At 37.8% G+C, this 15,729-nt stretch overlaps 1 protein-coding gene across 1 annotated transcript in view; it reads left to right on the top strand.

Moving 5' to 3' along the window:
• LOC140236817 (translation initiation factor eIF2B subunit gamma-like) overlaps positions 1 to 13,112 on the top strand; it is a 38,253-nt gene extending 25,141 nt beyond the window's left edge. The window contains exons 8-12 of the mRNA XM_072316754.1: positions 3,558 to 3,632; positions 4,900 to 4,920; positions 10,827 to 10,975; positions 11,749 to 11,852; positions 12,446 to 13,112. Of these exons, the coding sequence (XP_072172855.1) occupies positions 3,558 to 3,632; positions 4,900 to 4,920; positions 10,827 to 10,975; positions 11,749 to 11,852; positions 12,446 to 12,495 (399 nt within the window). The 3' untranslated portion in view covers positions 12,496 to 13,112. The remainder of the gene's footprint in view (positions 1 to 3,557; positions 3,633 to 4,899; positions 4,921 to 10,826; positions 10,976 to 11,748; positions 11,853 to 12,445) is intronic.
• Positions 13,113 to 15,729: the final 2,617 nt, after the last annotated feature.

Raw genomic sequence — 15,729 nt, 5'->3', positions numbered from 1 at the left:
AATATCAAAATCTATTGAAAAAAACACGGTGGCGGCTGGGTCTAACACATTATCATTCCTTTTCGTTGGAGATCCATGCGGGATGGTCAAAACGAACATAAAAAATAGATATCTCAGACCTAATTGTTATAACAAAGCATCATATCCTCATATACCCAACCCAACCCTCTATGCCCAGACAATGTAAACCACCCCATGGACTTACTTGGAGCTTTAGAATATCCTTTGTCAACAGAGAGAGACATCCAAACCTTTGCAGTGCCGACTAAGATCTGCCATGGAACTGATTGGTATTGGCTCTGCATCATTGACAGCAGATCTCGTTTCCTATTCTCCTTCTTCTTCTTCTTCTTCTTCTTCTTGTTCTTCTTCTTCATTATACTGTGTAATCTTGTAATATTCTGCCATTGAACCTTTTCTTAATTGGTTAAAGAAGGTATCCAAAGAGCTATATGAAGCAAAAAACAACAAACAAATGCAAAAACAAAAAGAGAGACATATGTATCTTTAATAACAGAGCTGAATATTGAGTATCTCTCTCCTGAAGTGTTTCAAAGAGATACAAGAGACAGTGGCCGAGAGTAGCCGCCACCTTTTTTGGGAGTAGGCCTACTTTGTGTTCTTGCAAATGATGCCTGACATTTTTGGTCATTTGCCCTTTTTGAAGAATGCAGCAATAGAGCCACAACTTCCTGCGGAGTGGATATTGTGGGGTTCTTGATGCAGAACATCATCGCTGAATTTGCCTGAGCTGTACTTTCTTACAGGGATTGCCATTGTAGTTTTGTTTTGTTTTGCTTTGTTTTGTTTTTCAAGTGTGGCTGTAACACTGCTTGTTTTGCATATGATGGTCATTGCAGCTAAAGAGTGCATATCTTCTCTGGATCATTCCAAACTTCATGATGTTTCACGTGGGTGAATGGATCCCAGATGCATGCATATTCCAGGACAGTCCTGAGCGGCATGGAGTAGCAAAACACCTGAACTTTATGATACTCGTATCTTCGTCTGGAGAGAGTCTTTGGTTGAAGTATAACCTTTTTAAGCTGCTGTGGCGATTTGATTCCAGCTGAGCCTCCTATTGGAACTCCAAAATATTTTGCACAATCCGCTTTCTCCATGGTTTGCCATGAATGCTTATCTATTCCCTGGGTAGGTCTCGGATGGCAATAGCTAGTTGCAATACACAGGATTGCTTCATGTGGAATGCATGTTGGGCCTCACAGTATGTCGAAGTGTTCAAGATGGTCCATGATGTCGCAGCTGTGGACTGTATACTCCAGGACCATGAGTCATTCATCGCAGTCATACTGTAACAACCCACCAGCTTTACACTGGCCAATACAGGCCCACCAGCTGGAAACTATGCAAATATTGCCCATGAGCTTGACACTTAGGCAAACCAGTCCTATAATGAGTCCGACAAATGGGGGAAAAGATCTATGAGACTTACACTGAATAGATTAAACATTCTGTAGATCAGTCTCGTGGGCCTTGTTTTCCTCGAGTGTCGAGATAATGGCCATATTTGCTAGTCTACATAACTAACCCAAACATAACAGTTGCATTTGAGGTCACTGCCATCACTCAAGAAACTTAAGCTTTATTTCTGAAGTAATTGACCTCTCACATTTCAGAGACCTGTTACTATAAACCAATGCTCTGTGGAATATGCATACATACTTTGATCAAAACATCAATGCGTGATTTGTACATGATTAAGTATTTACGATTACACCAATGAAGCCAAACATCAATACAGGTAAGCCTACACATGTGACCTCAGTGACCTCTCATTGTCCTGAGAGGTCAAAGTTGGATATAACGCACAGGCTAATGACCAATGTTCCATGGAATGACAAGATTCTTCTATTATAGCATAAATGATTGTACATCGGGTATTAAAGTTGACCATTGACTATACATAGAATATCAATATTCTGATATTTTGAGGTCATTGACCTGTCACCTTCCTCAGAGGTCAAAGGTAGAGACACGTGAGTAATTTCTCTTGCTCTGTGGAATAGGAAAACAATTCAATTGTAATACAAATGAATATAACACCTAAATCATGTTTGTCATCAACCAATTGCACCAAATATCAATGTTCTGACATTTTAAGGTCATTGGCCTCATCATAGGTCATCTGAGGTCATCAGAGGTCAAAGGTAGAAATCTGACTCGAAAGGCTCAGTGGAACATTGAGGCAATTCCTCTTACAAAAATTAGTTTTTAGTACATAATTATCGTGTTTCAGTTATGAGTGACGCATTAAAATATCAATTTTCTGACATTTTGAGGTCATTGACCTCTGAAGGTCATCAGAGGTCAAAGATAGAAACCTGACAGGGCTCTGTGGAATATAAAGACAATTTCACAGTGACAAAAATTAAGTTTTAGTACATCATTACTGTGTTTTATCATTAACCAATGATGCAAAATATCAATTTTCTGACATTTTGAGGTCATTGACCTCTGGAGGTCATCAGAGGTCAAAGGTAGAAACCTGTCAGGGCTCTGTGGAACATAAAGACAATTTCACAGTGACAAAAATTAAGTTTTAGTACATCATTACTGTGTTTATCATTAACCAATGACGCAAAATATCAATTTTCTTAGATTTTGAGGTCATTGACCTCTAGAGGTCATCAGAGGTCAATTCAGACTTACCTCCCGATCTTAAAATTAATCTTATAGCATGTACTAGCAATGGTGAAAGTTTCATGCTTTAGTCAAATTTTGCACAATTCTTCGGCTTATCTGCTCTACTATATACACCACACAGAGCCAGAGTGTCATCTGTGGTGTAGCTAGAGAGTTTGAAGCAAAAAAACAAAAAACAAAAACAAAAAAAACCTATGGAGTTAATATTTTTATGAAGTGTATCCATATCATTGGGTCTAGTTGAATGACTGGAAATCCTTTTTCACTCAGGTCTACATATATATATATATATATATATATATATATATATAATATTGAACATGGATACAAGTTGGAATCACTATATTCTTTTGTATAATCACATTTCTTCCTGCATATGTGTGTGTGTTTTTAACATGTGGGACTTCCAATCATGAAGCTTTGCTGTTTTATGCAATAGCTCGTTATTTGCATGAGCAAAGACAGTACAGTAGAACCTTGTTATAGAGAAGAACAAACACTCTTATTATAAGGGTAGTATGTAGGTCCCAACTCTTACAATTACATTTCTTTGCATTTGTACCCTAATATAGTGAGATACCTATAAATACAGCAGGGTAATTGTCATGGTTTTTACAGTAGATCCATGTTATAATGATGATCATCTACTTTAAATCATTATAATGATCATTTATCAAATAAGCAATTGTTACATAAGAGAGATTGCTCAGTTCTTTCTTCAAATAGACATGCTGACTTAAAAATCATTGTGACATTTAGTGAGCATGCTGATGAATATCAAGATGTTGTATTCCGACCCCCAGGGAGGCCTTCGGGCAGCCAAAACATTTTGAAAACCCCCTATATTGATGTGACTTGCCTCTCTCCTACTCTAAATTTTTTCTTTCCTCCAGGTGACAGCTCAAAAACATCTACTGGGTGAGGAACCACTAATACACCCCTCTGTCACCAGGAGCAAATCTGCAGGGGTAAGTGTTTACACCCATCTCCATCTTTAAATAATAATGTTGCTCAGTACTGCCTCATCTTCACTGTCCAACCCCACCCCCAACTCAACATCAATTGCAGAAGGTAAACTCTGTGGCTGCCAAATTATGGCATATGACTTTGATTTTTTGTTTCCAAAAGGCAAAGATCCATAGATGCACCAGCCTCTTAAAAAAAAAAGTAGTAATTCATTGAAATATGAGATGTGATATTTTGTAGCAAAAGAAAAAAAAAAACAACAGTTATTTTTGCAGCTGATTTTAATTGACAAAAAGGCCCAGTTTAGGTGTCCATATATAGGCCCCATAGATACAATGATTCTACCAAGATCTGCACTCTGGCTGTCCATCCCGATGCAACAATAACTGTCAATTTGTGTTGACTTTGCATCGTTTAATGTGTGCTTATTCTTATTTTTTTCCTTTTTTTTTGGCGGGTATCAAAAGCCAGATTGATAAATCTGGTAGATAATTATGCCACTGAGTTATTAAAGGAGCAAACTTTTCATACACTGATGCAATCTCATTCAGTGTGTTGTATCAGCAAGGTGCTAGGTGAGTGGCTTGTATGAAAAGTAACCCCATCTTTTCTTATGAAAGCTGTATAATTGAGAATGTCATCATGGTTACTACTTCACTTCAGGTTATGTAAAGGGATGGTATAGTTTTGGTTGAGATGGGATTCAGCTTTTAACTTTTTGCAAGATCCTTACAAAGCCAATTATGGAATATCAAACAGTATGTAATTCTAAGAGATATTCTAAGAGGAATTCAAAGTTTATTTGATTGAAATTGGTTTTTAAATGGCTGAGATATCCAAACAACAAAGTAAAGCAAAGTGATCCTAATAGAAAGTGGGTCCCACCTTTTATTAGGATTGCTTTATTTGGGATATTTCAGCCATTTCAAAACCAATTTTCATCAAATTAACTTTTGATTTCCTCTTAGAATTGTATGCTGTTTCATATTTCACAAGAGGTTTCTCATTATCTCATAAGAAAAAGTTGGAAACCTGGAGCCAGCCACCTCAACCAAAACTATACCATTTCTTTATTGTCTCTTTAGTTTACCATAAATAATGGGGTTGTTCATTTAGCAGCCTTGTACTGAGACTATTTTTCCACATATCCCCCACCTTGTATTTTTTAAAGAGGTACATTTAGAGTATCATAGCTTGTAAAAGGTGTTCTCACAATTTCTCTTTTGATATTTCATAAGTCTTTTTTGTCGTTGTTGTTTCTGCTGACAGGAACGCAAATCCAATATTTCCGTGAGTCCACAGAACATGATTTTCTCCTGCTATGCATCATATTTTTAATGCATATATATATTCACTCCATTTTGCATTTTGATTGTTTACCTGTAGTACAGAGGTCGCATCATGCTGTGTTACCCATGCCTTGAAGTGTAGTCATACACTTTAATAATTCTGTCATCAGCAAGGAATGTCTTGATTATCAAGATATTTTCAATCTTCAGTCTTGCAGTTGCATCTTTTTCTGAGCGGTTTGGTGACGGGATCATGTTGCCTGCCTTTTGCCGAGAATAGGAGCATGTCTGTTCTCACATGGTCAATAAAAACATACCCCATCCCATTTTGCAAAGACCTGTAGTGGAGTCGCCAGCATTCATAGTGCATTGCCATGGAATATCATGCAACTGAAATGACAATTGCTGCTCTGTTGAGGGCAGTATACGTGAGATCATCATAGAAATACAACCTTTAAAGGACAGGCTACATCAAAGTGCTGCAGAGCACAGGATATGCCATTACTGAAGATGATTTATATGAATTTGATATTTGTCTAATATTTATTCATTATGATTATTTAGTTCACCGTAGCGAAATCACAGTAAGGAGCTCTTGCAGCACAGTAGAATTTGATACAATTTCTGCGCTCAACAAGTGATTTGCTCCGCCAAGGGAGGAGGTTATTACCATTGGTTTGTTTGTTTGTTTGTTTGTTTACAAAAAACTCAAAAAGTTGTGCATGAATGTGGATGACACTTGCAGGAAAGGTTTAGAATGATACAAGTAACACATGATTAAGTTTTGGTAGTGATCCAGAAATTTTTATGGATTTTATGAAGGATTTTTGATATTTTGGCAGGTAGGGTCAATGAACGTGGGAGTTTCAGCTGCGCATTTTGTAGGTTTTCATACGTGCACTATAGTGCATGCTCTAGTTTTTGCTAGGGCAAGGCCTTGCCCTAGCAAAAACTAGCCCTTGCCCTAAGGCTTCTATATTGGGAAATCAGCGATTTTTCAGCATCATACATATGGGTAGAAATCATTGATCTCTATGCAAGGAGAGCAAGATCATCGGTGGAAAGTAGCTGCTTGGCGGAGGTCTGTGCTCTCAGAGTGCTTTTCTAGTTTTATATTTTTCAAAGATAGGGAACTGAGTCTTGGTGGTAATTTTGGACACAAACTGACATGGAATTGACAGCAACTTTCAGATCACATGGAGTGAAAAAACTTTCAAAAAAAAAAGAAAGAAATAAAAACTATTTGAATAAAGAGAAAAAGGTGCCAGGTTCATGAGTTGCTCTATCGAAAGATTTTGTAATGTAGAAAATTCATAAATGAGCCCCATTGGGCCATAACTGAGGTTTCACACTGCACATTACTCGTAGCATAGTGTTGAAAGGGATGTCTCTGTATTTACTAGAGTTGTGCCTATCTCAAAGGTAGTGGTCTGTGCTCCATGTATACTCACAGGGCCTTGGAGTGCAAGCGTACTGAGAGTTGGCGCTCTAGTTGTTCTTGCTTAATATGAATCTCTATGGGTATTTCTCTATGGGTCTGGTATTCCTGATCTCATGGCCTGTGTTTGTTAACTGTGCCAGCGAGCAATCTACGTAGAGCTCTACATTAATGCTGGGTACCATATTGGCTGTATGAGGAGCACTGAACTTGGGCAGAACTGTAATGCCAGAAATATTCAAGGCATGATATTTTCACGAATTTGAGCTGACGGCCTTTTTTCATGGCATGAAATTTTCACTAAATTAATTGCCACTGGCATCCAATACATTATAGTGTAGACAAGAACTTTCGCGTGCATTGTGATACATGAATCTTGGCTCTCGTGAATGTAATAGACTAGCCTAACAACGTATTCAGATTTCATGCAGACATCTACAAGAAGAAATGTATGCCTGAGAAGCATGAGTTTGCCTGAGGCGCCCCTACACTACCAACAACCAATCCATGCAAACTGAATTCCTACAACTCAGTACTGAAATTTAACACTTTTAAGTAGACAAGCTTCCCGGCCATTAGGAAAAAAAAATTGTCCATGAATTTGAGTGCTAATAGACCGTTTCTGTAATGCCTTCAGATGTTATGCATGCTTCATTCACAAAGGTTTATTAAACATAACAACCTCAAAGTTTGCCAGAGGCTTGCCTGACCTGGCAACAACTAGTTGAATACCTGCCTATGGAACTTAATAGTGGGGGAGATATGTGAAAAAGATGCTCACATATCTCCACATATCACCACGCTTTTATGCATCAAATTTCAATGGCTTATGTCCTTCAGAACTGAAAATAGGGATCTTTGACGGCGGCCATATCAGAATTCAAAATGGTGGCCGACCCCGTGGTTAGATCTTTTGGATCCGGCAATTTTTTATATCAGCACCTCAAAATACCCCTATATGCAAAATTTCATACTTTCCGCCGGATGTGAGCATCTCAACCAATTTTTGCTACGTATCTGTCCTACTATAATGGCAGGGAGCAGGTGAATGAAATGTTTCATTGCCAGGCTGTAGGAAAAGAAATATCCACAAATACTGATAAATTACAAAACAGTCTATTACCTACCAATGAATGTGTGACACATTTTGTGTATCAAATGGTGTAATGTCTGAATAAAATTATTATACTGTACGAGCTGAAATTTTTGCGGTGAAATTTCGCGAATCGCCTTTGAATCGCGAAAATAACAACACGTGAAAATAACAACGCGCAAATAAGTAAGTTCAGTTAGACCCTCGCACCCGCGAAATTAACAACACGCGAAAATGTCCTCGAAGGACCAATTCGCGAAAATATCTGTACGCGAAAATTTCAGCTCGTACAGTATGTCATTCGTTTGTGGTTTATGCAGGGAGGTGTAAGAAAAGGAGAGACAACTCCTGCTCTCCTTTGAAGGATGCGTGGCACCGCCGAGAAGTTATGCGCTTAATTACAGGTGGAAATCAGGTGCTTTGACAAAAGAGAGCATCAATAATCGGGACATCTAGAAATACTTGCCCCTACTGCATTTTGCTCTCTCTCTTTCAATGAGATGGCAACAATGAATTTGTGTACCTTGCATTGGAGCAGCGAATCAAAATGCAGTGTAAAACTGACAATTTTAACAGCAAATAGTTTAAAAGCACGCTGGTGCACGCTTTAGCGAAGTACTTTATTTGAAAGATCAAAATATCCCAGATTAAAGGATAGAAAACTAACATGCGGAAATGTGCGCATCATAGAAAAATATTAGGTTTTTAGGAGGGCCTAATTTTCATTTCATTTCGATTTGCGCATTGCGAAGAAACTAGAAATACATGTTTATATTATTGAATTCTTTCCTAAACTACTCTTAATCAATTCGAGTATTTCATTTAAAATTTTACGGGGGAATAAAGCTTGTATTTCAACAAAAGGTGAAATGCGTTCTTCGTCTCCGAACTTTGCCTTGCAACTAGAGCGGTGCAGAACATGACTTCAAAGCGTATAGTGGAATGCTAGACATCCCATTGTGACGCTTTGAAACCAAACATGTGTTTGCATGAATTACAAACGAGTTGTCTCTCCTTTTCTTACACCTCCCTGGTTTATGTGAGCACTCTAACAGGAATATTTAAAGCATGATGGCAGCCAGCCTTTGGGGGGGGGGGGGATGAAGGGGGATAAGAGTTTGTTCACTCGCTTTGCAGGTGTTTATTCTTTATTGACAATTGCTCAAAAGATTGGATAAACCCGAGATTTTGTGCGTGTGTGTGTGCTATGAAAATAAATGTATCACAGCAAGCTAGTTCAAGAACTGTTTTGTCAAACTCGTTTGCAAAAGTACAAAGGAGAGTTCAGTAAACAATCCTAGAGTTGCCAACATATTTATTTGCACATGGGATTAAAATGAAGGTATTTTAAAGTTATGGATTTTGAGAAAAACTGTTTTTTACTTCTTTCCTTATTTTTCTTCAGAGGGGGTGATCTATATGTGTGTGATTGAAAGACTGCAGTCAACCTCCAACTGCAAATGTTTTGTAAAGTACTTTTCAAGATGGTCTCTTTGGGAGTATAATACTCCTTTACTTATGAAACACTTGCGACCTCCACCCCAAGAATGACAAGATATCCACAGAAATATTTCCTTTTTTTTCTTGCTATTTTTTTTTTCATCCTAATTATGAGAGGTGGGATCCTTTCTTAGAAAGGTATGAGCACATTTTATCACCTGCCCTGTTTATGTGTTTTCTTGATAACATACAATAGATTAGATATAATGCGTGGTTGTCAAAACATTTGCCATTGATAATTTATGCAAACAGATGGTGTTTTAGGATATGGAGTAAACAAGAAATGGCAGCAGCTGGAGAAGGGATTCTATTTTGAACTTCAGCAAAAAAAAAAAAGCTACATATTTTTCTTCAATTCCTTTTTTGTATTTGTGCCTGGCACTTCTGGTGCCGTGATTGATGCCATGCGAGTTACTTTTTGACACAGGGATCATGATGTATGTCATCGATGTGCCATCAATTTTATGCACTAAAAAAAAAAAAAAAAAAAAAAAAAGAAGAGAAAGAAAGAAGCCAAAGTATTTGATATGTGACATTTGATATATTTTTGATGTTTGTTTTGTAGAAGGAGAAGGAATATCATTAGTGGTAATCCATTTTTTTTTTCAAATATTTACAGCCTGCGGCGGTTATTATTTTATCCTTATTTTATTTTACAGAGCGACTTGAAATATAAATCAAATTATGAACAAACCCAAATTTTCTACTTCTTTTCATGACACAATCTGGAGAAAAAAAAATGTATTTGATATGTGAGATACCTTTCATGTTTTTGTAGTTGATTGAAAGGGGAGTTTCTTTGGTAGCAAAGGCATTCTCTCTTTATTTCTCTTCTTCCCAGATATTTCTTGTGTGTGGGACCTTCTGGACTGACTGAAAAATATATAAAAACCTTCTTTGTCATCTTCTTTTAATGATATACTGTGGAGTTTTTTGGGAATGCGGTTTCTATAGGGATACACCTTCATCCCAGTTATGATGTCACTTTTTTTAAGAGTAGGCTAATGAGAGAAGAAATAGTCCCAGATCTGCATGTACGTTGCTTCTTGCCATTCACTCACATCTGTATTATCTATTGTAATGTCATATTTTTGAAGACTTGTAGGACAATTCCAACAGTGGTGGAAATTTGCAATCAAAAACCACAGTCATAGCACTAGAGTTCAGTATGACTCCTTGACGAGAAAGAATGCAAGCAGTTTCCAACCTTGGAAACTGAACACTGTACTTTTGTTTAATAACAGAGGCAATGTTTTAAATAGAGAGTTGTTCACTTTATTAAACATCCGTTGACTTACAAATTTGCCAAATATATTATAATACATAATAATACATACAATTTCTATGGCGCTTTACACCAAAGCAAAAAGACTGAAATTACATATATACCATAAAAGAAGAAGAAGAATAAGAAGATATTAATGTCTGCCTTCAAAACGCAATGCCAAACAAATAAGATTTTAGATTACTCCTAAAAGATGTTATGGAGCTTGAGTCTTTCAGGTCATGTGGAAGTGAATTCCAAGGTGTAATAAAATATGGTATATTGCACATACTGTGTTGGAAATTAACATCAAGTCAGAAATCTGTGCTGTCTTTTTTATGATGACTGTGTGCATTTTTGATGAAATATGCATAGATGTCAGTTGGCATGGGGTTGCGTTTTTTTGTTTTGTTTTGTTTTTTTGTTTTTGACATTCTGGGTTGCTGTTTACATACCCAATGACCACACCCATGCTTCACATTCATTGCATCACTTTTCTATAATATCAGTTTGTCTTATATGCATTATCGAAGTATTTTTATATTGCTATTATACTGCTATGACAGTACAGAATATTCTGTTTTTAATCCCCATTTCATCGGTGGAATGTAGATCGGTCAAGACTGTGTGGTTGGCGAGGGGTCCACTATTGGGGATAAGGTGTCCGTGAAACGTTCCATCATCGGCAGACACTGCACTATTGGCGACAGGGTCAAGATAGCCAACTCCATCATCATGAACCATGTGACCATTAACGAAGGGTGAGTGGACACATCAGGTGTTGGATGTCCTATCCTCCCACTCCCTCCCCCTCACCCCACCCCAGCACCTATCAGGTGTGCTTACTCTGTGAAAATTAAGTACATAGTGCTGTGAATTTCAAAATTATGTGCTACATGTTGGAATTCATTTGGCCATGTTCTAGATTGTATTGTTGTTGTGTGTGTTACTAAAACTACTTTTGTTACTGCTGCTGCTGCTCTTCTTCTATATTGATCCGTAATTTTGTTGCTACTCTCATTGGTACTGTTACCACTACTACTACTCCAAGTACTACTGCTTTTACTTTTACTAGTACTAGTTGGTATTACTACTTTTGCTACTATTACTACTTCTACTTCTACTCTTACTGCCACTATTACTACTGTATACACCAATTATCACAAAATATTTACTGAACTCCAGCTACAGCTGTGCCTTATGCTGCTGTTACTAATACAGGTGTATCCACATACATGTATTATCCACCTACATGTTTTCAATACCTACATGACTACCTGCCAGATACGTGTATATCTGAGCTTACTTTGTGTAAAGATAGTCTACCTTCCCATAAAGTACATTGATATTTCTGTATCAGCATGGACCAATGTGTGTCTCCTCAGAAGATCTATGTAAGGAAATTCCAGGAAGTCTTTTAAAGAGTAAACTTGAGATATGGGGGTTTATGCGGTGAAGGTTGTAATGCACATCTAGCAATAATCTTGACACGATTCCTCACTCTGCTGTCTCTTTCTCTCTCTCTCTCTCCAAGGTGCGTCGTCCAAGGGTCAGTCATCTGTCCAGACGCCCAGATCTACAGGAACACAGAGCTGAAGGACTGCATCGTTGGTTCCTCCCACCACGTGGCGGAGAATGGTGAGTGGGAGGTTATAGGACTATGACAGCGCTGAAACATCCTGCAGCTCCGCTTGAGTGTTTCTCCACCCAGAAGTCTACCTCAATGACTTTCTTTCTTTGACAAAATGCACATGTAGTCTGAATAAAGCACCCAAATTTGAACCCTAATGCTGCATTGTTAAACACTAGAGTGAACAGTACTACATCTTCTAGTTTCAGAAATAACTTTATTTATGAATGTTAGAAATTGGTCTTGATCGTGAGAATTACGTATAGTGTATGCAAATTTGGGCATCACTTTCTACACATTTGACAAGCAATTCAAGCCGTTACATTTCCTTTTGTGTGTTTTTGTGTTGTTTTCTATTTTCCTGGTATTATCTTTCTTTCCCTGCATTTGTGTCTTTCTATCCTTTTCTATTATTTTCTATGGCATATTTGCTCACACCTTTTGCAAGCTTTAGTCAACATTTTACAGAAAGTGTAATAATTCCAGTAATTTATGTATGTTTTTGTCGTTCTTCTTTACACCTCATCTTTTTTCTTTCTCTTCATATTAATACCTGGCTTTGTTTTGCTTTGTTCTTTTAAATTATTCTTGACATCTACAGCATCATACAGCGGAGAAGTTGTTGGCGAGAGTTTGAAGTTTGAGTTCTAAGAGTGACCTTCTCAAAGAACATACACCAGCTTCCCAAACCAACAGGAGCACTCACCTCGGAGAGTAAGGTCACTGGTTGGTGTTTTTCAGCTGGACAGATGACCATAGGATCACAAAGCTGGTTCAAAACTGACCATCACTCTCTGTCCAGCCACTTAAGTCATCACCGGACATTCTCTCAGGCCGCCCTCTCTGTACAAGGACATGGGAGAGAGAACAAGAACTAAGTGGATGTGATCCAAAAAGAGGATGGGATTGTTTAGCCTGGTGATGTGGGGAAAGTCAAGGAACTTTGTTTAGAAAATGAAGAAAAGTGAGTGCATCATATTCCAGAAGAGACTATTCCACAAGGCAGTGAGTGACTGTGGAGGATCTGTGATTGTTGTTTGTCACCAAACAGGGCTGCACACTAACCCATTTATTTTCCTGGACCAACCTGTCTGTCTGACCAGTAGGTACCCAGTTTTTCCATCTTTTACTGATTTATTCCTCAAAGAGTTACTGGTCTGGCAGTGATTTTTACTGGTCCTGGACCATCAGACCAGTGCCAGTGTGCAGCGTTGCACCAAATATCATTGAAGAATGAGGTAGCCCTCCATTCCATTTGCTTCCCTTATCTGAATTTTTCCAGAAGATAGCCTTGGATGGTGGTCATTAGTGCTCTATATATATATATATATATCTATATATATTGAAATGAACTACATCAGTTTTTCTCAGGGAGAAACTGGAGTGTTCCATTGGACACCCCTGCCTGATTCTTGAAGAAAACACTCACTGGCAAATATCCGTGTATGGGGTTTGATTAATTGATAGAAAGAGTTTATTACAGTACACAAAGCCACTGACCCGTCATTAATCATGCTCTTTCCAAGTCATAAATTCATGATAGTAGCCTCACATTCATTCGATTAATTAGGCTATTGCTATGGCAAAGGGACTTAAAATGCTTTCACTATCAAGAGAAAGGGCTCATCAGGAAGACAAAGTGAAAATAGAAAGCCCCAAAGTGATTGGGTGTGCTCAGAGAACCAAGCTTTCCTCTGGCGTCAGCGAGGTCTATCTTACGGGGGACTCAAAGTTCCTGTATACACCATATATTTAGCGAGTCTACTTTTTCACAAATTAGAACTTTGTGACAGTTCCGCTAGTTGGATTCAGGATCATGGAATACAGGAATCACATGAACAGTGAAATTGGTACTATTCACTCATTTTAGAGAGCAAAATTAGTATCTATTGCTCATTTGGAATCAGAGTTGATATCTCTGCGTGTTGTAAAATTCATGAATGGCACATGACTTGCGAAATTTGGGGAAAATAAAAACCCATTGAAATATATGATGTATACAGTATACCGTGCATATCAACCCCCTGGGATCTAGTACATAGGTGTGCAATATGTGGAGGAATACTCACATCATCACAAAAAGCACAATATTGCTAATTCAACAAGTTATAATAATAATGATTATTATGATATTGATAATGAAAACAACTATGATGATAATCATAAGAACGATAGTGATAATTACAGTAATAATGAAAAATGATAAAGATGCTGATTAGAAAAATTATGATAATACTGACCATCATGATAATGGAAGTAATGAAGATATGGTGGGCTGTCAATATGTATAGAGCTCAAAACGTTTTAGATGACATCTTGGAAGAAATCGTAATAAATGAGCAACATGTTTTCAAGTGAATTGCTGCTCCTCTCTGTACTTATGTACTGATGTTTCAACCATGTACCAGCGAAACTGGTGTGGGAGGGGCTTGGGTGCCCATAATGCACCTGCTGTTCACATCTGGCTGCATGGAGGCAACATGTGAAGTTCACGTCTATCTAGTACAGTCATATTTTATTCCAACACATATCACATGAAGCAGCCATGGCAGATATGAGTAAACCAAATTTGGAGTGGTAATTCTATCAATGCAGTCATTATTCTACCAGTTTATATTGGAGGAAAGTAAATGACAGTGATTTTAATGCTGCTGCTGAGGACAAAGGAATGACTTTATTGTTCAGATTGTTGTCTTAATTACCCAGTGAAAATAATCCACAAACAACTTTCACATAAAGGTGATGACATCAGCACACTCATTTGCATAAATTCTTATTTGCTGTTCAGTCAGTCCGCAGCGCGAGTGAAATTGTGCCTATTTATTCAAGATGTATGCATGGCTGAGACGCGCTTGTATGTACGTGATGTAGACACATGATCATAAACATGTACATGTAGAACAAGTGTTTCTAGACGGTTTTTGGCAATTTTACCATCAAATGAAAGAGAAAATATCAACGGATATGCCCATAATAAAAATAAAATGGAAAAGCAGAATCTGGATTATCAAAATTACTGTCAAAGTTCAGTGTTGTATTTCAAAAAAAAAAAATCCTTCATGTTTGACACACACAAAAAAATGACATGAAATTTTCCATTCCCCTCTAAGATACCTTGTATGGTGTATGCTATATTTGTTAAAGTACATGTGTATATCGTAGTGCATTTAGGGAATGTTTTTCTCAATCTTATTTCAATATGGGTTAGGAATCAGCAAAATTCATAGACATTTATATTCCTGACATGGAGTTAAAAAACTATTGCTTTCAGGTTCGTACCGGAATTCTGGGTCTGTGATTGGTCAAAATCTGATGCATGACACTAGTCTTGCTGTATCCATTGGCCGAATTTCTTGTTGACACTTTTGAGGATCAGGAAAACCCAAATTCCATGAAGTGACATGAACACCAGTAAAACATCAATAATCTGTGGGAGCTCAAACTTTGAATTATATATCAGGGAGCAAACTACGCATAATTTCGCGCAGTGTGAGTGCGCTGTTTTTGTGAAATGTGTGTATTACATCATAAACAGCATTGTTCCTTTCTACGTCGGCAGAGACTCCAACTCTCCCGTTTTCGACGGGAGATCTCCCGCCGAAAACCCATTTTTGCAAAATCTCCCGTTCTCCTGTTTGAGATTTAATTTCTCCCGCCCTGGCTCTTTGTCTCCCGTTGGAAAGGATTTCTTACATATTTCTATCGTATGTTGAAAAAATAAGTCTTAGATAGCACCAGAGAGCATCTAGAACCCTGGGAATTTCGCGCTTCGCACACATCAACTTTGAGTCTCCCGTTTGGTAGGGGTTTCAGGTGGGAGAATCTCCAGATCAGAAGGTACTTTGGGTTGGAGTCTCTGCGTCGGTGATTCTAGAACATTATCAT

Source organism: Diadema setosum, chromosome 13, assembly GCF_964275005.1.
Source record: "Diadema setosum chromosome 13, eeDiaSeto1, whole genome shotgun sequence".
NCBI classification, from domain to species: domain Eukaryota; kingdom Metazoa; phylum Echinodermata; class Echinoidea; order Diadematoida; family Diadematidae; genus Diadema; species Diadema setosum.
Note: the sequence above shows the minus strand (reverse complement) of the source record. Positions and strands in the feature narration are given on the sequence as shown.